This window comes from Monodon monoceros, unplaced genomic scaffold, assembly GCF_005190385.1.
Source record: "Monodon monoceros isolate NGI ecotype Baffin Bay Population unplaced genomic scaffold, NGI_Narwhal_1 Super_Scaffold_20, whole genome shotgun sequence".
Lineage (NCBI taxonomy): Eukaryota > Metazoa > Chordata > Mammalia > Artiodactyla > Monodontidae > Monodon > Monodon monoceros.
In genome coordinates this window covers 92581483-92605238 of record NW_021703777.1, presented here as the reverse complement: position 1 = coordinate 92605238, position 23756 = coordinate 92581483, and the positions used below count along the sequence as shown (strand labels likewise).

Here is a 23756-nt window from a genome sequence, read left to right as displayed (position 1 = left end):
TTATAACACAATAATTCCATTAATCCCTGTTCTTTGTGCTAGTGTGGTCATATATTATTCAACTACATGCATTATGAACTCCATAATACAATGTTTTTATTATTAAGCTGTTAGATGTCTTTTAAAGAAATTAAGAGAAAGAAAAACAGTAGTTTTTTATATTTACCTATACATTTACCATTTCTGATGCTCTTCATTTTCTCCTGTAGATCCAAGTTTAAATTTGGTGTAATTTCCTTTCAGCTTTAATAAATTCCATTGTCGTTTATCATATTGCAGCTTAGCTGGTGAAAAATTCTCTTAGCTTTTATATACCTGAAAATGTTCTATTTCAGTCTCATTTTTGAATGATATTTTCACTGGATTTAAAATCTGGACTTGACAGGTTTTTCTTTTTCCTTTTAGTACTTTAATGATATTGTTCCATAGTTTTCGGGCTTTCAGAAGAAAATAAGGCTGGAAGGCTGATGAGAAGTCAATTGTCATTAGTATTTATGAAAAGTCAACTGTTCCCTGTATGTAATTTGTCTTTTTAAAAAGCTGATTGCTTTAAGATTTTGGGGGGATTTTTTCTTTTTCCAGCAGATTTTCTGTGGTGTACCCAGGCATTGTTATCTTTGGATTTATTCTGTGGGGAGTTCACTGAGCTTCTTGAGTATGTAAATTGATGTCCCACACCAGTTTGGGGGAATTTTCAGTCATTATTTTTCCAAATATTTTTTCCTCCTCCATTTTCTTTCCCTTTTTTCTCTTGGGCTCCAAATACATGCATATTAGACCATTTCATATTATCCCACAAGTCAGCAAGAATCTCTTCACTTTTAAAAAATATTTTTTCCCCTAATTCTCTGAACAAGACAGTTTCTACTGATCTGTCTTTAAGCCACTAACTTTTCTTTCATTGTTTTAATTTGCTGTTAAGCCCATCCAATGAGGTTTTCATTATGGATATTGTCCTTTACAGTTTTAGAATTTCCGTTAGTTTCAAGGTTTTCATTTCCCTGCTGAAATTCCCTATTTGTTCACTCATTATAACAATCTTTTCCTTTATGTCCCTGAACATAGCTCATACAACTGCTTTCAAGTCCTTGTCTACTAATTCCAATATCTAGGTCATTTTAGGCTTTATTGGCTGATTTTTTTCTTGATTACAGGTTGCACTGTTCTGCTTCCTTCCACGTCTCATAATGTTTTCATCAAATGCTCAATATTGTGGATAATACAATGTAGGGAGTCTGTATTATGAATTCCTTTCAAAAGTGTTGAGTTTTGTTATGACAGCCAGTTAAATTACTGAAGGCTCTTTCTGATCCTTTTACACTTGGATTTGTCTTTTGTTAGAGCAGGTATATTTCAACACTGTCCTTTGTTCTAGGGTGTGGCCCTTACCCTATAGGGTATGTTTCTTACTCCTAAAGTGTTACTTTTCTGAGGTCTCAACTAAATGCTCAGAGAGCTCAGAAAGGCTTTTTTATTCTGGCTGAGCTGAGACTCCAATGTCTGCTAGCATTGAATCTCTGGTATCTTCATTTTCCTCAGCACCATGGCAGCAGCACACTCCTAGGCCTCATGGAGTCTCAACTTGTACATGCTCACTCAAGCCCCTGGCAAGGACCTACGGAAAACTCTCATAGATTTCTGCCCTCTATCCCCCCCACATAGGATCCTCTCTTCTGGTACCCTACCTTACAAAGTCCAGCTGCTTTAGCAGCCCTGAGCCCTGACATCTGCCTGCTCAGCTCAGCTCGCCTCCAATTCTCTGCACTGTGGTTGGCACTGTCCCCAGGGAGAGAGGCAGGAGCAAATGTGGGGTGATTATGGGATTCAACTCATGTTTCCCTTCTGAAGGACATGGTCCTTCTCTGCATATTGTCCTACTACTCAAAAGAGCTGCCTCATATATTTTGCTCAGTTTATAGTTGTTTACAGAAAGAGGGCAAGTCTAGTATCAGTTACCCTGTCATGCCTGGAAGTGGAAGTTTCAGTCCTTATTATTGAGTATTAAAGGAGAGACTGACCTTGGAAAAGTAGAAAAACTGTGGAACTTCATGTGGCACATAAGAACAGCTGCCCTAAGTTGAGATGTAGTTAAAAGCATGAGTTTTGGAGCCAGAGAAACTATCATCTGGATCCTACCATCTACTGGCAGTGTAAGTAGATGGGCAAGTTACTTAACCTCTCTGTTCTTCAGTTTCCCTCATCTTTAAAATGAAGTACTTCAGGGACTTCCCGGGTAGTGCAGTGGTTAAGAATCCACCTGCCAATTCAGGGGACATGGGTTCAAGCCTTGGTCTGGGAAGATCCCACATGCCATGGAGCAACTAAGCCCATGTACCGCAACAACTGAGCCTGCGCTCTAGAGCCCGTAAGCCACAACTACTGAGCCCGCGTGCCACAACTACATAAGCCTGTGAGCCTAGAGCCTGTGCTCCGCAACGAGAAGCCACTGCAATGAGAAGCCCGCACATCGCAATGAAGAGTAGCCCCAGCTTGCCACAGCTAGAGAAAGCCCGCGCGTAGCAGCAAAGACCCAATGCAGGCATAAATAAATAAATAAATAAATAAATAAAGATTTTAAAAAATAAAATAAAATGAAGTATTTCAATAATGGTGTCTACCTAATGAAGATGAAATGGGTTAATCCAACATTCAGTAAATATTTATTATTTTCATCATCATCATTATTCCCTGGAACACCACTAATGGGAATTCCCCTCTCTTACTCCATTTTATTGCCCCAAATTCCCTCATATCCTAAAAACCTGATCTTATCCTACCATCTCTCACAAAGCAAGCCATAGCTAACTATCCTGACTCCCCATGCTCCCTTTGAAGTTGATTGTGACCTGCTACCCCCCACCTCAAATCAACAGCCACTGGAAAAGCCACCTCCCTCTTACAGCCACCATGCCAAAAGTTCCCTGACAAGCATCCTTCAAGGGGTTAACTACTGAATACGCAGCCTCACCCCTTAAAGGAGCCAATGCGTTTGTTCTGTCGTGCAGCCTCTAACCTTGGATCTTTCTATTCCTTTCTCATCACTGCTTAGCCCTTACACTCCCACTAAAACCACTGTGGAAGAAGCTTACAGACCCCACACCTCCTCATTTGGTTCTATAGTTGAGGAACCCCTTTATCAATATAGCTATGTGGGAGAAAAAGACAAGTCTGTTGTGACCACCACTGCTGTTGCTCTGCCGAGCATCTTCTCCTTGGGGAAGCCTTTCCTCTTTCCATGGTGGTCCTGTTTAGTCCACAGGGTTTGGGTGCAGCTAACTCTGCCCTCATCATTAGCTGGCCCCAGGGAAGGGCATGTGACACATACCTGGCCAATCAGAGCCAGGCATCTCCTTAGCCAGAAAGACTGGCTCAGAGATGCACATGTGTCCCAAGTTGGGCCCCTTAGAAACTTCTTTCAAATTCCTGCCAGTATTTTCACAGTAAAGATTATTTCTTTCCCTTTGGAATTGTGAGTTTTAAACAGGCCAAGATTTGTGGCTGCCAGTGGTAAGTGACAGTACCAGGATTTAGTCTGGAGGCCTGACTCCAGAGTCTGTGCTCTTTAACTTCTATGGTTCTACACCTCATAGATCCTGAGACAGAATCTGGAGGGACCTGTGGAAGTATTATTAGCTGAAGAGTTCACTGGACTACAGGGTACCTGACACTGCCACTGACATGATTTAGGAGTGTAGGCTCTGCTTCCTCAATGCTATAAGTGTTTCTGTCCCCTCAAAATTCATAGTTTGAAGCCTATTGCCCAATATAATGGTATTAAGAAATGAGGCCTTTGGATTCTTTACAGATCTAGAACAAAAATCTTAAAATTTGTATGGAGACACAAAAGATCCCGAATAGCCAAAGCGGTCTTGAGGGAAAAGAACGGAGCTGGAGGAATCAGATTCCCTGACTTCAGACTATACTACAAAGCTACAGTAATCAAGACAATATGGTACTGGCACAAAAACAGAAATATAGATCAATGGAACAGGATAGAAAGCCCAGAGATAAACCCATGCACCTATGGTCAACTAATCTATGACAAAGGAATAATGAAAATAAAAACAAAAATAAACAAATGGGACCTAATGAAACTTAAAAGCTTTTGCAAAACAAAGGAAACTACAAACGACGAAAAGACAATCCTCAGAATGGGAGAAAATATTTGCAAATGAATCAATGGACAAAGGATTAATCTCCAAAATATATAAACAGCTCATGCAGCTCAATATTAAAAAACAAACAACAAACAACTCAATCCAAAAATGGGCAGAAGACCTAAAGAGACATTTCTCCAAAGAAGACATACAGATGGCCAAGAAGCACATGAAAAGCTGCTCAACATCACTAATTATTAGAGAAATGCAAATCAAAACTACCATGAGGTATCACCTCACACCAATCAGAATGGGCATCATCAGAAAACCTACAAACAACAAATGCTGGAGAGGGTGTGGAGAAAAGGGAACCCTCTTGCACTGTTGGTGGGAATGTAAATTGATACAGCCACTATGGAGAACAGTATGGAGGTTCCTTAAAAACTAAAAATAGAATTACCATATGACCCAGCAATCCCACTACTGGGCACACACCCAGAAAAAAACATAATTCAAAAAGACACATGCACCCCAATGTTCATTGCAGCACTATTTACAATAGCCAGGACATGGAAGCAACCTAAGTGTCCATCAACAGATGAGTGGATAAAGAAGATGTGGTACATATATACAATGGAATATTACTCAGCCATAAAAATGAACGAAATTGAGTCATTTGTAGAGACGTGGATGGATCTAGAGACTGTCATATAGAATGAAGTCAGAAAGAGAAAAACAAATATAGTATATTAATGCATATATGTGGAACCTAGAAAAATGGTACAATTTTTGCAGGGCAGAAACTGAGATACAGATGTACAGAACAAACGTATGGACACCAAAGCAGGAAAGTGGCGGTGGGGGGTGGTGGTGGGATGAATTGGGAGATTGGGATTGACATGTATACACTAATATGTATAAAACGGATAACTAATAAGAACCTGCTGTATAAAAAAATAAAATTCAATAAATAAATAAATGTGAATACCCATTTAAAAGAAAGAAAAAAAAAAAGAAATGAGGGCTTTGGAAAGTGATTAGGTCATGAGGGTGAAACCCTCATGAATGGGATTAGTGCCTTTATAAAACAGACCCTAGACAACTCCCTTGCCCTTCCACCTTGTGAAGACACAGTGAAAAGATGCCTTCTATTAGGCAGAAAGTGAGCCCTCACCAGACACAGAACCTGCCATCACCTTGACCTTCGACTTTCCAGCCTCCAGAACCATAGAAATAAATTTCTGTTGCTCATAAGCCACTGCTAAGCAGTCCGAATGGACGATGGCAACCAACTACCTGAAGAGCTGCCAGATGGTAGCATGGCTTCCATGTCATCTGTCAGGAGCCCACACAGCCGATGATTAGTGTGGGGCAATGGATTATAACTGTGGTGGCCTCAGAATCACCTGGGAAGCTTTCTCAAAAGACATAGGGCTGGGATGTACCCAGACCCACTGTATCAGAATCTTGTGAGGTGGTGTGACAGATCATTATTGTTCAGCAAATATTCACTCTCCCCTTCCTCTGCCTTGTGTGATGCTATGGATTGAATTGTGTCTCCCCAAATTTACATGTTGAAGCTCCAATCACCAATGGCGGTATTTGGAAATAAGGCCATGGGAGGTAACTAGGTCGGGCCAGTGGAGCCCTCATGGTGAGATTAGTGTCCTTATAAGAAGAGACACAAGAGAGACCTCCTCCCACACTGTCTGCCGCCTTTCTCTTCACCATGTGAGGACACAAGAAGAAGATAGCCATGTGCAAACCAGGAAGAGAGTTCTCACCAGGAACTGAATGGACCAGCACCTTGATCTTGGACTCCCCAGCCTCCAGAACTGTGAGAAATAAACTTCTATCGTATGGTATTTTGTTATAGCAGCCCAAGCTAACTAAGACATGTGGCAAGCATATTCTCCTCTGCCTAGGGATATTATATGACTTGCTTTGGCCGATGGAATATGGGTAAAAATGAGAGAATGCAGTTCTGAGTGTAGGCTTTAAGAGGCACTGCATGTTTCCATCGGATTTTTTGAGTTTCTTCTCTTTACCATGACAACAACATGGCCTGGAGAGGCTAATCCATCAGTCTCAGTCCCAGCATGAGAAGCCATCTGAGCAGACTTAAACTCTACCCATGGTTTGGGGCAGAGCAATAACAGCTGACTCTCAGTCAGGAGACAAGCTCATATAAAAATAGCAGAGCTTGGCAGAGCCAAGAATAAAGATAGCTGACCTATGAGCTAAAACCACCGATATTTTGGGAATGTTGGTTACAACAGCAAAAGCTGACTAATATAGGTGATAAAGGTGGGAGATTTCCACTCAGTGACTAAGCTCCCTCATCTCCCTTACTTAGTTAAGAACACTTGGAAGAATAGGGAGCAGAGGTTTGGGGCCAGTCCAGGTCTGTCTGAATTTGGGGCAGTTTATTAACCCTTTTGAGTTTCAGGTTCTTAATATACAAAAGGGTCCCTCTGGGTTGTTGTGACAATTAAATAAGATAATTCAGGTAAAGTCCATAGCTGTGCTGGAGGCATACAAGACATGTCTGTTCCCTCCCTAAGCATCATGCAGGGGGCGGTGATAAACATGTGAGGACAGAATGAATGAATGAATGAATCCTTCCAAGTCTGAGTCCTCATTCACTGGAGACCTCAGAAGCCTGCCTGTCCTCCTGTACCTTTCCTCTTCGTCGCTGTTGGTTCCTTCTTCAGCTGCTAGCTTGTCTTGAAACTCTTCTCCTCTGGGCAGAGTCTGAGAAGGTTCATTCGGCCTCAAGTATGGATCCTAAGGCAAAAACAGTTGCAAGATGAGATGAAGTACAGTTCTCTGAGTCAACTTGTGGTTTATCAAACCAGAGGGTGGAGGAGAAAGAGCCCCCTGCAATCCAGTGGCAGTGCCCAGCTCGCAGGCCTGTGATGATTCAGTGCTGAGCCCCCTGCCTTGCTTAGGAGCAGTGTCAGCCCTTATCCCTGTGTCCTGTTTCCAGTCTACCAAGCATGTCACACAGCTGACGAAATTAAACCGCGGAGCGAGGTAGTAGCTTGTCCACGGTTCCCACCAGTGAGGAGTGGAAATGAAATGCCATCGGGGAATCTGACCCTGCTGTGGGGGTCTGAGAACAGTGCCAGCAACAGCCACTGGTCTATAAGTGGGAGCAACTGGTATTATTATTATATGCATTTTACAGGTGGCAGTCTGCTACATCCTATCACACAGGATCAGAAAACATGGAACTTGACCAGAAGCTTTGAGAAATGGGGTATGGTGGGAGGACAATATGGAAACCACGAGGTAATAATGAGGCTTTGGAATTTTCTATGAGGTTGAATTTGTCTGTTATCATTTCCCCTTTCTGCAGAGATAGAAAGGTGAAGACTTTCTTATTTTGATTCTTCTACTTGTTACAGTAACCACTGTCCATGGAAAACAGGGTAAGACAGGCTAGGACAGATTTCTTTGTTGAGAAATCTCATTAAATATTAGTAAATTGCAACCTGGGCTTCCTGCTAACTATGTGCCTGGCCTTGAGCCAGCCTTGTCTGTTTTTTCTGGACCTGAGCTTCATGAGCTGTAAAACAAAGGGGTTGGTTACATCTGTGGTTTTCAAACTGTGCTCCAGGGACCCTCGGGGGTGAGAGGGGCAAAGCTGAGGCTGGAAGATGGGGCCTTGGGCTCCCCTCCCCACTTGACACAGAATGAAACTGCTTTGGTTGCCTTCCGTGTACTCTAATGTCTATGAAAGGCCACCAGTGTCAAGGCCAATGATGACCTCCACGTTGCCAAATCCAATGGTCACTCCTCAGGCCTCAGCTAACAGGACCTCTCTGCAGAATTGGAAATATCTGATCACTCCCTCCTCCATGCAGCCCCCTCTCCTGGGTTTCCGCCTCTCTTGCACCTGCGCCTTTTCGGTCTCCTCTGCTAAAACTTCCTCCTCCCCTGCCCTAGACCTCAGTCCTTGGACTTCTCTTTTCTCTCTCACTCCCTAGTGTCTCATCTAATTCCATGGATACTGATGACAAACAAATTTATCTCTATTTCCAAGTTTCCCCCTAAAGTCTGGACTTGTATATCCAACTGCTCTCCAGATATCTCTTGGATGCTTAATAAGCTTCTCAAAACCGTCACACGTCCAGAACTGAACACTTGGTCTCACTTCCTCCAAACGACAAGCATGTACCTGCTACAGGGCCTTTGTACTGGTTGTTCCCGCTGCCTGCAATGCTCTACCCTGTGACATTTATGTGCTTCCTCACTTCAGTCACCACCACCAAGAATCCTTCCCTTGTTTAAAGCTTGGGCTCTGGCAGTCGACTGCCTATGTTTAAATCCCAGTTCTTCTTATTGATGATGTAACTTTGGGAAAATTACTTAGGTTGTTGTGAGGATTAAATGCATGTAAATGTAAACGAATGTAACATCCTTGGAACAGTATTAGCTACACAGTAAGTACTCAAAGTAACATTCCCCAGGATTATTCTCTGACTACCCTTCTCTAAAATAACACCCCCTCTCACTTTCTTTTTCCCACCTTGCTGTACGACCTCACTGTTTGTTTTCCAGTGACGTTAATTGTCTACTTTTTAATTCTGGTTCCCTCACTGGAAGGTAAGCCCCATGAGGGCAGGGACTCTGCTCTGTTTCACCATTGTTTTCCTGGTTCCGAGGACAGCGTGTGGCACGTGGTTACGCTCGGTAAACATGACATAAATAAACCCAAATAACTCACAGGCCACTCTAGGACAGCAGGAGGACCATTTTCTCCCACACTCACCCTGTGCTCCCATCATGTCCCCTGGGGGCAATAGCTGGGACTAACTGCCCTTCTTGTGAGAAATCTGCAGGGCACGCGGCTGGAAGGTGTGGGTGTAGGGATGGCTGTGGCCCAAACTTTGGGTGTTTTCCAGCTCTGCTCAGGAGCCCTTAGTGCCTTCATAATTCTTAAGTTCCGAGAACTTTGTGGTGTCTCTAAGTGGGACAAAATCTTGATCCCATGTGATGTTGGACCCCTCCGAAGAATCAGGGTGGCGGGGCATTTGGGAAGTGACTGTCCACCCCTGCCCGGAGGACCTGTCCAGAGTGCCCAGCAGCACAGCCTGTTAGAGGCTAAGGGGCCATTCTGCCTCCACAGCCATTCTACCTAAGCCCTTGTCTTCCCTTTGTGGGTGATGTGTTCTGAGCCAACGTAGTTAAGTCAGAGCTACATTTCCCAGGATTCCCTTCCCTGCATATTCTGGGCCAGCTGACTTTGTGCAAGGTCTGGAAGATGAGCACAAAGCAGCAGGCTTTATCTTTCTAAGCCTCTGGATGCCTGATGCAGGGCTCCAGGGGTGGCTGGAGCTCATGCACACTGTCACCAATCTGCTGGCTCAGCTTGGTGGACTGGGCAGTTTGGGAGCTCTCAGCTCTTCTGCCTCCTGCTGGACCATCCCTAGGCTTCTCTGTGTCCTGGGCCAAGGGCACGTTTGGCTCTACGATGAAGGATGCCAGACTCTCCCACAGGTCGCACGTATCACCAAAGCTGGAGCTTCATCAGCCTCAGAAACTGACACTGTTCCAGCTCAGTTTCAGGGTTGCATTTGCCCTTGGTCTTCCCCATTCTACATCTGTCCTTCTTTCCTTCTGGCTGCCTGCCCTGCTTTAGGCCCACTTTAAGCCCCACACCAGATTCCGGAGCAACAGTTGAACGTAAAGTATTTAGCTGGCTCCCACAATTATGTCAGGTTATTTCCCAAAAGGAATTCCATATTCTGTATCATTTCTAGTAATTTGTTCCTCTGGTCAAACCCTAACTGATGCACACTCTTTAATCTCCAGACCCCACTTATCCTTCAAAGCTATACTCAACTGTCACTTCCTCCATGAAGCCTTCACAATCTCTTTTGTTGCAATTACACTCTTTCTTCTCAAAGTTCCCATATCAATTATTTTGGTACCATAATTTGTTCACAATATTTAGTGGTCATTTACTACGTTCCAGGCACTGTTCCAGGACACAGCAATAAATGAAACAGACAAAAGGTTTTCTGCTGTGTATTAGTTATAGAAGTGTTCTCTCTCTCCCATCCTGGAAGATAAATGAGGGTAAAAGTAATCCCAGATATAGTTTTCAAATTGTTATTAAGTCCTACAGCCAGTAACTAAGAACGTTCAGCATGGCCATTTTCCATTGCCTGAATCCTCTCTCTTCAGTGTTTGTAACTGGACACTGAAGTCTAACTGGTTGACATGTTCTAGGTGCAGGACCCAGTGAGTCTGCTTCATTGTTGTGCACTTTCAAAAATGATGTCACTGACCAGCTTACAACCTCCACGTGGACCTGAGGCTACAAGGACCACCTTTGCCTTGTACTTTCAGGTATTTTGGGCATTGAATTATCTTGGAGCTCTCCAATTCTTATAAAGCCCAGAGCAAAGATCATAATCTAAGCAAAAGAGCTTTGTGAGACAACTGTTATAAACACATGTTCTGTATAATGTGGGGAAAATTGCACAGTAAATATGGAACAAAAAAAAAATCAGAATAGCATAATACTATACTATAAATACATACATGATGATCAAAGTTAATTAGGTCCAGGTTTCAAAAGGAAAATGGAAGGTTACAAGGAAATTTTAGTAAATACAAAGCACAAAATAAGTGGCCAAAACAATCTAAATGATACCAGTAATCACAATAAATAAGAATTGGCTCAATTCAATATGAACATCTCTACCCTGGTAAAAGGAATCATTCACTAAAAAGCTCTAATAATGAAATTGTATACACCTAACAACAGAGACTGAAAACATAAGGCAAAGTGTACAGAAATGTAGGGAGAACTAAGCAAATTTATAGTGGGAGATTTTAATGCATACCTCTCAGAGACTCATACATCAGGTACACAAAATGAGCTAGGATATGAAAGATTTGAACAAGATTAATAAGCTAAGCCTAATAGCTAAAAAAGAATAGTAATCACTGCTAACGTTTATATGATGCTTAGTGCGCACCAGGCCCTCAACTCTCTGAGGTGTGAATCATTCCATTCTAAAGGTGATGAAACTGAAGCAGGAGAGGATATGTACCTTGCCCTAGGTCATACAGTGAATATATCACAGAACTAGAATTCAAATATATAAACTTTAACAACCAAACTGAGACTACTTCTTTGCTCTCACATAGGAAACATTAAAAAAAACTGACCCCACAGCAGGCTACAAAGCAAATCTCAACATAGTTCAGAGTGTTGACATTCTAAAGACCATATTATCTAATGACAATGCAATAAAATTAGAAAACAATCAGAAATTAGGTTTAAAAATGAGACAAACTTCAAAACTCTGGGATACAGCTAAAGATATATACTTAGAGGGAAATTCGTAGCCTTAAAACGTATTTATTAGAGAATATTTAAGAAGTTAGAAAAAGGATAACAATAAACTTGAAGTAAGTAGAAGGAAAGAGGTATGAAAGACAAAATTAATGACATAGAAAAAGATAGATCTGACCAACATATCTGAAAGCTGGCTTTTTGAAAAGACACATCAAACGTGTAGTAAGACTGATCAAGGAAAGAGGGAGAAGGAACTTAAAGCAACATGAATAATGGACAAATATCTCACAACAGTTATTATGGAGATGAAAAAGAAGTTCAAATGTACTCTGAGCCACTGTGAAGACCATGAAAGAGAATGTGCAGGATATAATTTCTGGGCTACCTTATCGACCACTGATGTATCCTGGGCAGGAGTCCAGAAACAGGAGAGGATGGAAAATGCTTAAAAAGGCTGATGATGCACTCGGATGACTACACCAGCTCCCCACTACATTGCATTCATCCATTTCCATACATTAACTCATGGATGCCTGCAACTCAGTGAGGTGGGCAGGAAAGACACCCCCATCCTTGTGTTATAGAGGGGGATCTAAAATCAGAGAAGTCTAGCGACTTGTCTCAGGTCACACAGCCACTGGAGAACAGCACAGGACTGGACTCCTGGGTCGTTCCACTACCATTCGTGTCATTCCATGTGACTGCACTGGCACTCGGCTATGCTGTTAGCATGATCGCCAGCTGCCAGTGTCAGGGCCTAACTGGGTGAGTTCAAACTGGGTGGTACAAAAGTGCTGCTCAGAAGTATCTAAAAAGAGACACTCAAAATCAACCTGAGAGATGAAGGCTGTGTGACCTGAGACAATCAACAGGGAGGTAAACTCGGTAACCTTTTCTGTTTCTGTTCAGTTGTTTCCAGCCCCCATGACACCAGAGACAAGAGCATCCTTCCTCCCAAAAGGGAGATGAATCCTCCCCCTCCCCGCAAGTAACTGAAGGACCCCAGTGTTCTTCTAAATCATCCTCTGGCCAAGGTTAATTTTTGAAGGTGTTCCTAATCTAACCCAGAATGGCACCCTCAGTCCCATTCATTCAGTTGTCATGTCAGGGGTCAGTTAATGTACAGGAAGTGTAAACATCTGCCTCATTCAGGTGTGTTAAGTGCTGGAAGGATAAAGATTAATGAGATACAGTTCGTGACTTCAACAAACTAATGGTTCAGCAGAGGGGACCAACAGACCATGTAAATGACAAAAACATTCCCTTCCTTCACCCACCCTCCTTCTGTACTTGGTGTTTTGGGTCAAAGTGCATCATTCAAAAGGAGCTGGGATGCCATCTGAGTATTTCTCAAACGGACTTGACCATGGAAATGAACAGTTGGCTAAAAGAGCACTTTCAAGCCCGCCAATACTCATTTCTCTGAATTCCAAATGGAGCGGACTCTCCAACCTCCCTTTTCTGTTTGTCTGCTTGCGATCCCAGTGAGTTCCTCCCAGGACCAACCCTGAGCCACTCTCGGTGTATCCTGAGTTAACTGCCCCTAATTCACACTCTTGGGTTCCCCATCAGGCATTTCTCAGGTTCTGCCCAGGGCTCTCTCCATTGTTAAAGTGTGCACAGAAAAATAAATAACTCTGCTTCTCCTCCAACCATCCACTGCAAAAGCCTCCTCCCAACTCCCCCCATGCTGGTTATTTTAAACCCATGTTCACATTAGGTCTTCATCTTTCATCTTCTAGGCAATGAACCTCACCTAGATTGTTTCTATTTTAAAGGAATACCCATGCCCAGGAAATCTCCTGGAAGGAAATATTAAAAGTCATTCTCAAGTTCATTTGACAATCTTTCAAAGGTAGCATTACGTACATCTTAAAATAGAACACCTAATGCAATGGGGTTTTGCTGAAATGATTACAGGGGACTGTAATAGATACTACAAAGTCACCTTACATTTATAGACTCTATAACAGTTTTGAAAAGTGCCTTCATGTGCTTTCTTCTGTTCATTACAAGTCTCTGGAGGGGTGGAGGGCAGGGATTATCACTGCCACGTTACTAACGAGAAGTGGTATAGAATCATGGTTTGGGCCCTGGTGCTGCTCTTTGGGCCTCAGTCTCCCTATCTGTAAAGCAAGGATAATAATAACACTTGCCTTGGGACTTCCCTGGTGGACCAGTGGCTAAGACTCTGCACTCCCAATGCAGGGGGCCCGGGTTTGATCCCTAATCAGGGAACTAGATCCCACATGGCGCAACTAAGAGTTCGCGTGGCGCAACTAAGAGTTCGCGTGCCGCAACGAAGATCCCGCGTGCCGCAACTAAGACCCGGCACGGCCAGATTAAAAAATAAATATAAATAAATAAATAAATAAATAACACTTGCCTCATAGGGTTGTTGTGGGACTGTGTACTGCACTACATTATTGGTACTTGATCTATGTTTGCCACTAGGAGTAGTGAGGAAACTGATCTCAGAGAGATAATTACATAATATTTACTTCCTGCATTTGAAATGGAGCTCTCCAAGGACCAGGACTGGGCCTCACTCACCCCGGCATCCAGCCCTGTGCCTTGCACAGTGATAGCACTCATTAATACTTGTTGAGGCAAAATGACTTGACTAATAATGACCACAAATGACTCTCCTTTTTCTTCTGGAGACAGTGCAGGCAGGGATCTATGAAAACTTTGCCCCTTCTCTGCCCCCGGTTCACTGTGACCCAGGCACCAGAAACTTCCAGAAAAAAAGTTTCCTTTAGAATTACCAAGACTGACATGGCTTTCTGAAAACCAATGAAGAACACTGTGAACTTAAGAGAATCAAGGAGACTAGACATGAGAGAGCAGGACAAACGGCTCAGTGGAGTCTCAGCTGTCTATGATGGGGACAGAGCCATACCCAGGGTTGGCAACCCTCCCTCTTCATATTCTGGGGGTGGAGTGAAAAGTCTGCTCTCAGTTGGCCTTATTATTTATATCTCTCTTGACTCACTGAAATGTTTTGGCAGAAGAGCAAAGAACAACCTTTGTCGCGTCCCACGTGGGTGCAGGGTTCACCACACTGCAGTGTGCTGCTCACACACCATCCGCATGAGCCTGGACTTTGCACCTCCAGGGCCTCAGCAAAGGTTTGACTCGCTTGGCTGGTATAGAGTTGGCTTGCCAAAAATATCTGAATTAAATTATAAATGTTCTCTGATTGATCAAGTTCAGAAAGTTGTGTAACCTGCTGTGTTGGCAAGGTTGTGGGGAAACAGGCACTTGCACGTGCTGCCATGGGGGTACGCTGACAACCTTGATGGAAGGCAATGCAGCAAATCTATCAAAGTTAAAGCCACTCATACCGCTGGACCCAGCAAATTCTACGATGGTAAGAGTTAGTACCTACTGAGCTTTTACACGTGCTGGGTGCTGTTTTCATCACTGCTTATATATTAATTCCTTTAGTCCTCACAAAAACCCTGGGAGGTAGGTACTATCATCAGACCCATCTTACAGGCGAAGACGCTCAGGCAAAGAGACTTTAAATCAATTGTCCAAGATTCTTTAGCCAGTAAGAAACCAGGCGTCAGGTTCAGGGGACAGCTCGCTTAACCACTATGCTACACTGTATCCCTCTACAGTGTTATCCATTTAAGTATTATCTATAGTGAAAAATTAGAAACAAACCAAAAAATTCATCGTAAGGGAAAAGGTACATGTATTACAGTTTTTCTGTTCAAGGGAACACTAGACACTTGCTCTTTTTTTTAAAAAATGAAGTTGATATGGAAGTGTACTGCTGTGTTACAATCACCAAGCTATAAAAATTTAAGGAGCCCTCCCAGAGTCCACCGTTAGCCCCACCAAAGAGCCCGGGTAGGCTCCAGTGCTGGGTCCCCTCAGGCCAAACAACCAACAGGGAGGGAACTCAGCTCCACTTGTCAACAGACAAGCGGATTAAAGTTTTACTGAGCTCTACCCACCAGAGCAATACCCAGTTCTACCCACCACCAGTCCCTCCCAGCAGGAAACTTGCACAAGCCTCTTAGATAACCTCATCCACCAGAGGGCAGACAGCAGAAGCAAGAAGAACTACAATCCAGCAGCCTGTGGAACGGAAACCACGTTCACAGACAGATAGACAAAATGAAAAGGCAGAGGACTATGTACCAGATGAAGGAACAAGATAAAACCCCAGAAAAACAATTAAATGAAGTGGAGATAGGCAACCTTCCAGAAAAAGAATTGAGAATAATGATAGTGAAGATGGTCCAGGACCTCGGAAAAAGAATGGAGGCAAAGATCGAGAAGATACAAGAAATGTTTAACAAAGACCTAGAAGAATTAAAGAACAAACACCTAGAAGAATTAAATAAACAGAGATGAATAATACAATAAATGCAATGAAAAATACACTAGAAGGAATCAATAGCAGAATAACTGAGGCAGAAGAACAGATAAGTGACCTGGAAGACAGAATGGTGGAATTCACTGTTGTGGAACAGAATAAAGAAAAAAGAATGAAAAGAAATGAAGATAGCCTAAGAGACCTCTGGGACAACATTAAACACAACAACATTCGCATTATAGGGGTACCAGAAGGAGAAGAGAGAGAGAAAGGACCAGAGAAAATATTTGAAGAGATTATAGTTGAAAACTTCCCTAACATGGGAAAGGAAATAGCCACCCAAGTCCAGGAAGCACAGAGAGTCCCAGGCAGGATAAACCCAAGGAGAGACACATAGTAATCTAACTGACAAGAATTAAAGACAAAGAAAAATTATTAAAAGCAACAATGGAAAGATGACAAATAACATACAAGGGAACTCCCATAAGGTTAACAGCTGATTTCTTAGCAAAAACTCTACAAGCCAGAAGGGAGTGGCAAATATATTTAAAGTGATGAAAGGGAAGAAACTACAACCAAGATTACTCTACATGGCAAGGATCTCATTCAGATTTGATGGAGAAATCAAAAGCTTTAGAGACAAGCAAAAGCTAAGAGAATTCAGCACCACCAAACCAGCTCTACAACAAATGCTAAAGGGACTTCTCTAGGCGGGAAACACAAGAGAAGCAAAGGACCTACAAAAACAAACTGAAAACAATTAAGAAAATGGTAATAGGAACATACATATCGATAATTACCTTAAATGTGAATGGATTAAATGCTCCAACCAAAAGACACAGGCTCGCTGAATGGATATAAAAACAAGACCCAAACATACGCTGTCTACAAGAGACCCACTTCAGACCTAGGGACACATACAGACTGAAAGTGAGGGGATGGAAAAAGATATTCCATGCAAATGGAAATCTAAAGAAAGCTGGAGTAGCAATACTCATATCAGATAAAATAGACTTTAAAATAAAGAATGTTACAAGAGACAAGCAAGGACACCACATAATGACCAAGGGATCAATCCAAGAAGAAGATGTAACAATTCTAAATATATATACACCCAACATAGGAGCATCTCAATATATAAGGCAAATGCCAACAGCTATAAAAGAGGAAATAGACAGTAACACAATGATAGTGGGGGACTTTAACACCTCACTTACACCAATGGACAGATCATCCAGACAGAAAATTAATAAGGAAACACAAACTTTAAATGACACAATAGACCAGATATATTTAACTGATATATATGGGACAATCCATCCAAAACCAGCAGATTACACTTTCTTCTCAAGTGCACACAGAACATTCTCCATGATAGATCATATCTTGGGTCAACAAATCAAGCCTTGGTAAATTTAAGAAAACTGAAATCATATCAAGCATCTTTTCCGAGCACAATGCTATGAGATTAGAAATCAATTACAGGGGGAAAAAAACATAAAAAAAACCACACACACACTGAGGCTAAACAATACATTACTAAATAACCAAGAGATCACCAAAGAAATCAAAGAGGAAATCAGAAAATACCTAGAGACAAATGACAACAAAAACACAACGATCCAAAACCTATGGGATGCAGCAAAAGTAGTTTAAGAGGGAAATTTATAGCAATACAATCCTACCTCAAGAAACAAGAAAAACCTCAAATAAACAATCTAACCTTACACCTAAAGGAACTAGAGAAAGAAGAAAAAACAAAACCCAAAGTTAGCAGAAGGAAAGAAATCATAAAGATCAGAGCAGAAATAAATGAAATAGAAACAAAGAAAATAATAGCAAAGATCAATAAAACTAAAAGCTGGTTCTTTGAGAAGATAAACAAAATTGATAAACCTTTAGCCAGACTCATCAAGCAAAAGAGGGAGAGGAATCAAATCAATAAAATTAGAAATGAAAAAGGAGAAGTTACAATGGACAGGACAGAAATACAAAGCATCATAAGAGACTACTACAAGCAACTCCATGCCAATAAAATGGACAACCTGGAAGAAATAGACAAATTCTTGGAAAGGTATAACCTTCCAAGATTGAACCAGGAAGAAACAGAAAATATGAACAGACCAATCACAAGTAATGAAATTGAAACTGTGATTAAAAATCTTACAACAAACAAAAGTCCAGGACCAGATGGTTTCACAGGTGAATTCTCTCAGACATTCAGAGAAGAGCTAACAGCCATCCTTCTCAAACTCTTCCAGAAAACTGCAAAGGAAGGAACACTTCCAAAATCATTCTATGAGGCCACCATCACCCTGATACCAAAACCAGAAAAAGATACTACAAAAAAAGAAAACTACAGACCAATATTACTGATTAATATAGATGCAAAAATCCTCAACAAAATACTAGCAAACAGAATCCAACAACACATTAAAAGGATCATACACCATGATCAAGTGGGATTTATCCCAAGGATGCAAGGATTCTTCAATATATGCAAATCAATCAATGTGATACACCATATTAACAAATAGAAGAATAAAAACCATATGATCATCTCAATAGTTGCAGAAAAAGCCTTTGACCAAATTCAACACTCATTTATCATAAAAACTCTCCAGAAAGTGGGTAGAGGGAACCTACCTCAACATAATAAAGGCCATATACGGCAAACCCATAGCAAACAGCATTCTCAATGGTGAAAAACTGAAACTGTTTCCTCTAAGATCAGGAACAAAACAAGGATGTCCACTCTCGCCACTATTATTCAACATAGTTTTGGAAGTCCTAGCCACAGCAATCACAGAAGAAAAAGAAATAAAAGGAATCCAAATTGGAAAAGAAGAAGTAAAACTGTCACTGTTTGCAGATGACATGGTATTATATAAAGACAATCCTAAAGATGCCACCAGGAAACTACAAGAGCTTATCAATGAATTTGGTAAAGTTTCAGGATAAAAATTAATGCACAGAAAGCTCTTGCATTCCTATACACTAACAATGAAAGATCAGAAAGAGAAATTAAGGAAACAATCTCATTCACCACTGCAACAAAAAGAATAAAATACTTAGGAATAAACCTACTTAAGGAGGTAAAAAACATGTACTCAGAAAAGTATAAGACACTGATGAAAGAAACCAAAGATGACACAAACAGATGGAGAGATATACGATGTTCTTGGACTAGAAGAATCAATATTGTGAAAATGACTATACTACCCAAAGCAATCTAAAGATTCAGTGCAATCACTATCAAATTACCAATGGCAGTTTTTACAGAACCAGAACAAAAAATCTTAAAATTTGTATGGAGACACAAAAGACCCTGAATAGCCAATGCAATCTTGAGGGGAAAAAAATGGAGCTGGAGGAATCAGACTCCCTGACTTCAGAGTACACTACAAAGCTACAGTAAACCAGACAATATGGTACTGGCACGAAAACAGAAATATAGATCAATGAAACAAGATAGAAAGCCCAGAGATAAACCCACACACCTATGGTCAACTAATCTATGACAAAGGAAGCAAGGATATTCAATGGAGAAAAGAAAGTCTCTTCAATAAATGGTGCTGGGAAAACTGGACAGCTACATGTAAAAGAATGAAATTAGAACACTCCCTAACACCATACACAAAAATAAACTTAAAATAGATCAAAGACCTAAATGTAAGACCAGACACTATAAAACTCTTAGAGAAAAACATAGGAAGAACACTCTGTGACATAAATCACAGCAAGATCTTTTTTGACCCACCTCCCACAGTAATGGAAATAAAAACAAAAATAAACAAATGGGACCTAATGAAACTTAAAAGCTTTTGCACAGCAAAGGAAACCATAAACAAGACGAAAAGATAACCCTCAGAATGGGAGAAAATATTTGCAAACAAATCAAAGGACAAAGGATTAATCTCCAAAATATATAAACAGCTCATGCAGCTCAATATTAAAGAAACAAACAACCCAATCCAAAAATGGGCAGAAGACCTAAATAGACATTTCTCCAAAGAAGACATACAGATGGCCAAGAGGCACATGAAAAGCTGCTCATCATCACTAATTATTAAAGAAATGTAAATCAAAACTACCATGAGGTATCAGCTCACACCAGTTAGAATGGGCATCATCAGAAAATCTGCAAACAACAAATGCTGGAGAGGGTGTGGAGAAAAGGGAACCCTCTTGCACTGTTGGTGGGAATGTAAATTGATACAGACACTATGGAGAACAGTATGGAGGTTCCTTAAAAAACTAAAAATAGAATTACCATATGACCCAGCAATCCCACTACTGGGCATATACCCTGAGAAAACCATAATTCAAAAAGACACATGCACCCCAATATTCATTGTAGCTCTATTTACGATAGCCAGGTCATGGAAGCAACCTAAATGCCCATCAACAGAGGAATGGATAAAGAAGTTGTAGTACATATATACAGTGGAATATTAGCCATAAAAAGGAACGAAACTGGGTCATTTGTAGAGATGTGGATGGACCTAGAGACTGTCATACAGAGTGAAGTAAGTCAGAAAGAGAAAAACAAATATTGTATATTAACGCATATATGTGGAACCTAGAAAAATGGTACAGGTGAACCAGTTTGCAGGGCAGAAATAGAGACACAGATGTAGAGAACAAACGTATGGACACCAAGGGGGGAAGTGGTGGGGCAGGGGTGATGGTGGTGGGATGAATCAGGAGATTGGGATTGACGACATATATACACCAATATGTATAAAATAAAAAACTAATAAGAACCTGCTGTATAAAATAAATAAATTAATTAACTTAAACTATACCTGTAAAGTACATAACAGTTGCCTAATAGAAAACACAGCACCAGATGTTTAATTCTATTACTAAATGTCCACATTGTGTTAAAGCTATTTGTTTATATATATATTTCTCCCGTGTAGCATGTAGCTCAGAGGCTGGCACTTGTTATGTATTTCACAGATGACTGCAGAATGAAAGAATAACGTGCATGTTGAGTTGAATCAAGTGGAATTGATACTCATCAAGGTTCCTCCTGCAACTCTATGTAGGAGGGGTCTGTACTTCTCTCTAGAACTAAGCTCATGGAGGGATCTCGGTCTAGACCCAGGAGGGTCGGATGAGAGCCGAGTTTCATGGTGAAACAACCCAAGCTTCTCAACATGCACTCGAGGGGGAGTTATGATTACTGTTATGCTTCTTGCTGGGCAGAACCAAAGACCCCATTCTAGTCCAGTGCCCCTTGATCTGCCAGCCAGGCTGCAATCAGAGAGGGAGAGAAGAGTCATCTGACAAGCCCTGTTCTTTTTCAAACCATGTGGATAATTACTCAGAACTCTATTTTCGTCGTGGTTTTTGCAAATTGATTTTATAATGATTTTTTATTTCAGGCATTTTGGCAGCTCTAAGGGGGGAAATAAAAGAGCCCATTAATGCCAGCATGTGTCACTGGGGACATCGAAGTGCTGAAAAGAAGAAGAAAAATATCCTTAATTAAAGCAGAAAAAGCTAGAAGTTACCTGGGTCTCTAAAATGTTGCCTTGCTGGCAGTCCAATTCTTGGGGCCGTTCATTGCCTCTCAGGGGATGTACATTATTCTGCTGGATAAATTCTTCCAGCCTTAAAACCTATAACAGAAGAATAAAAACATTCAGCAATGAAACAAAGTCCTATCACCCGGCTGTGGTCATTAATCTGGGACCCATTCCCTTGGGTCAATCAGTTCTGGGGACTGTGCCCCACTAGACAAATCCCAGACACGCTTCTAGAGAGGCCATTTCTAATTAGCTAGTTGCTTCGTCTCTCCAGAAGAAGATGAGCCTGGCAGGTTTACAATATTCCACACTTCTCTTTAAATTATTCACATCTACATAACTATACCAGAGCTGTAGCATGGTTTCCATTAGTTTTCATACCACTCCTGGAAGGCCACCCTATTTTGTTTTTACAAAGTTAGTTGGTAAAGAAGAGGAACAATATTTAAGAATTATACAGATAATATGAGAGAAGAGTGGCTAAAAGCTGCTATTAAATTATAGTCTTAATTATGATTATTATTAACCAACTAATTGTAGAGTGTCAGTTAAACTGTCTGGTTTCCCTGCTCTAGACTTTGAGAAGAACAAGGTCAATAACCATAAAGGAACCTCAGGTGTTGCTAAAACTAATGCTCCTCAGGCAGCTCCTCAGGTGTAAAGTGGGGAGGAGAAGGGACAGACTGAGAGCAAGATGGTAAGATCATAAAATATCGTCCCTGCCTTCAAGGAGCTGTCATCTTATGGAGCAGAAAGATGCATGTTTACAATCACAACAGCATTCAGTAGACACATGTACAATATATAAGAGCATCATTAATGGTGTGTTTGCTCTGTGCCAGGCACAGACCTAAGCATTTTACAGTATTAACTCTTTTAATTCTCCTAACAATTACTATGAGGTAGGTACTACCGCAGAGAACTTACAGCAATAAACTCTGCCCAGGGAATTCCAGCACAGTGTTAAGGGCACTGAAGGATGAATAGGAGTCCATCAGCGGCAAGTTCTTCTCCCTAGTAACACTGTCCACAGCGCCTTTAAACTTTGAACTTGGTCCCTGGTGGTTTGGACAAGTGGGCCCAAGAAGAAAACTCCACTGTTCAGCTGGTTTACATCCATTCCTTACCCTGCTCTCCTTGCCTGCCTCTACCAGGGAGGCCTGACGGCTAAATCCTTGCTTTCCCAGGCTGGCCACGTGGCACAGATATTACCAATGGGAGTAGGAGTCAGCTGGGGGCTTCTGCGTATGCTTTTGTTTTCCTGATGAAGTGTGCAGGCCTGGTCATCCCTGCCCCTCCTTCTTTCCTGCTTTAACTTGGGGCATGACAACTGGAACAGTGACAGTCGTTCTCACAGCCAAGGGGAATCTGAGCCAACTTCTCCTACGTGCAGTGCTAGGAACCTATGATGCATTTAGGGGCCATGAACATATTTTCATTTCTTTCAGAATCAGAAGAAAAAACTGCAGCCTGGCCACATTCACCTTTATGACAGTGCAGTTACAAATTATAATTTTAAGTTCTTTTTGATAAAGAAAAGAGCCCAGGAAGGCAGAAGTATCTAATGCCCTGGACACTGATAACACAGCCGGGGGTGGGGAGAAGGCAGGACCAAGATGTTTGCAGATTTTCCAGGCCTGATATCATTTAGCCACAGAATCAACACCAGCAGCCTCCTGCCTCCCTCTTTTATGTGTGACATTAAGTGCCTCTTTGTTAAGCCTCTATAGTCAGGCTCTCTGTTATCTGCAGCTGAATTTATGCCCGAGACAGCCTTCCTGTCAGGATGAAGTCTTTTTCTTCCTTCCAAGGATGCTAAATGTAAGGAGGTCAGGGAAGCTTCCCAAGATTCCTAGCATCTCAGTTCATCAAAAACTCCTGGAGCCCAGAACCATCATTCCAAGAACAGCTTTTATTCGGGACTTACCTCAAGCAGTGAATTCTGGAGCTTCACACTTAGGGCCTCTTTCTCTTCTTGCAGATGCTTTATTTCATTTTCTGATTTCTTCTTCACTTCCTCCAACTGTGCTTCTACTTCCTAAATGATGAATGGAAGAGTTAACCACACAAGCCACGAAAACATGGACAGGACACACCCTGCCTTATTCCCAAAGGGGTTCAAAGAAACTCACAAGAGTCATAAACTACTATAAGAAAACATAAATTAGGGCTTCCCTGGTGGCGCAGTGGTTGAGAGTCCGCCTACCGATGCAGGGGACGCAGGTTCGTGCCCCAGTCCGGGAAGACCCCACATGCCGCGGAGCGGCTGGGCCCGTGAGCCATGGCCGCCGAGCCTGCGCATCCGGAGCCTGTGCTCCGCAACGGGAGAGGCCACAACAGTGAGAGGCCCGCGTACCGCAAAAAAAAAAAAACAAAAAAAAAACATAAATTAGAAATACATGAGAAAGTCCAAAGAAAACAGGTGCTAAATTCACACCACAAAGTCAAATATATACTGGGGGTGGGGGGGG

General features: G+C 41.7%; 1 protein-coding gene across 1 annotated transcript in view; it reads right to left on the bottom strand.

Moving 5' to 3' along the window:
• The window catches only part of FAM184B (family with sequence similarity 184 member B), a 111542-nt gene that overhangs the window by 30013 nt on the left and 57773 nt on the right, over positions 1-23756 (bottom strand). Inside the window, exons 6-8 of the mRNA XM_029235746.1 lie at positions 23213-23323; positions 21271-21378; positions 6778-6884 (exon numbers count right to left, since the gene is read on the bottom strand). Coding sequence (XP_029091579.1) covers positions 6778-6884; positions 21271-21378; positions 23213-23323 — 326 coding nt within the window. The remainder of the gene's footprint in view (positions 1-6777; positions 6885-21270; positions 21379-23212; positions 23324-23756) is intronic.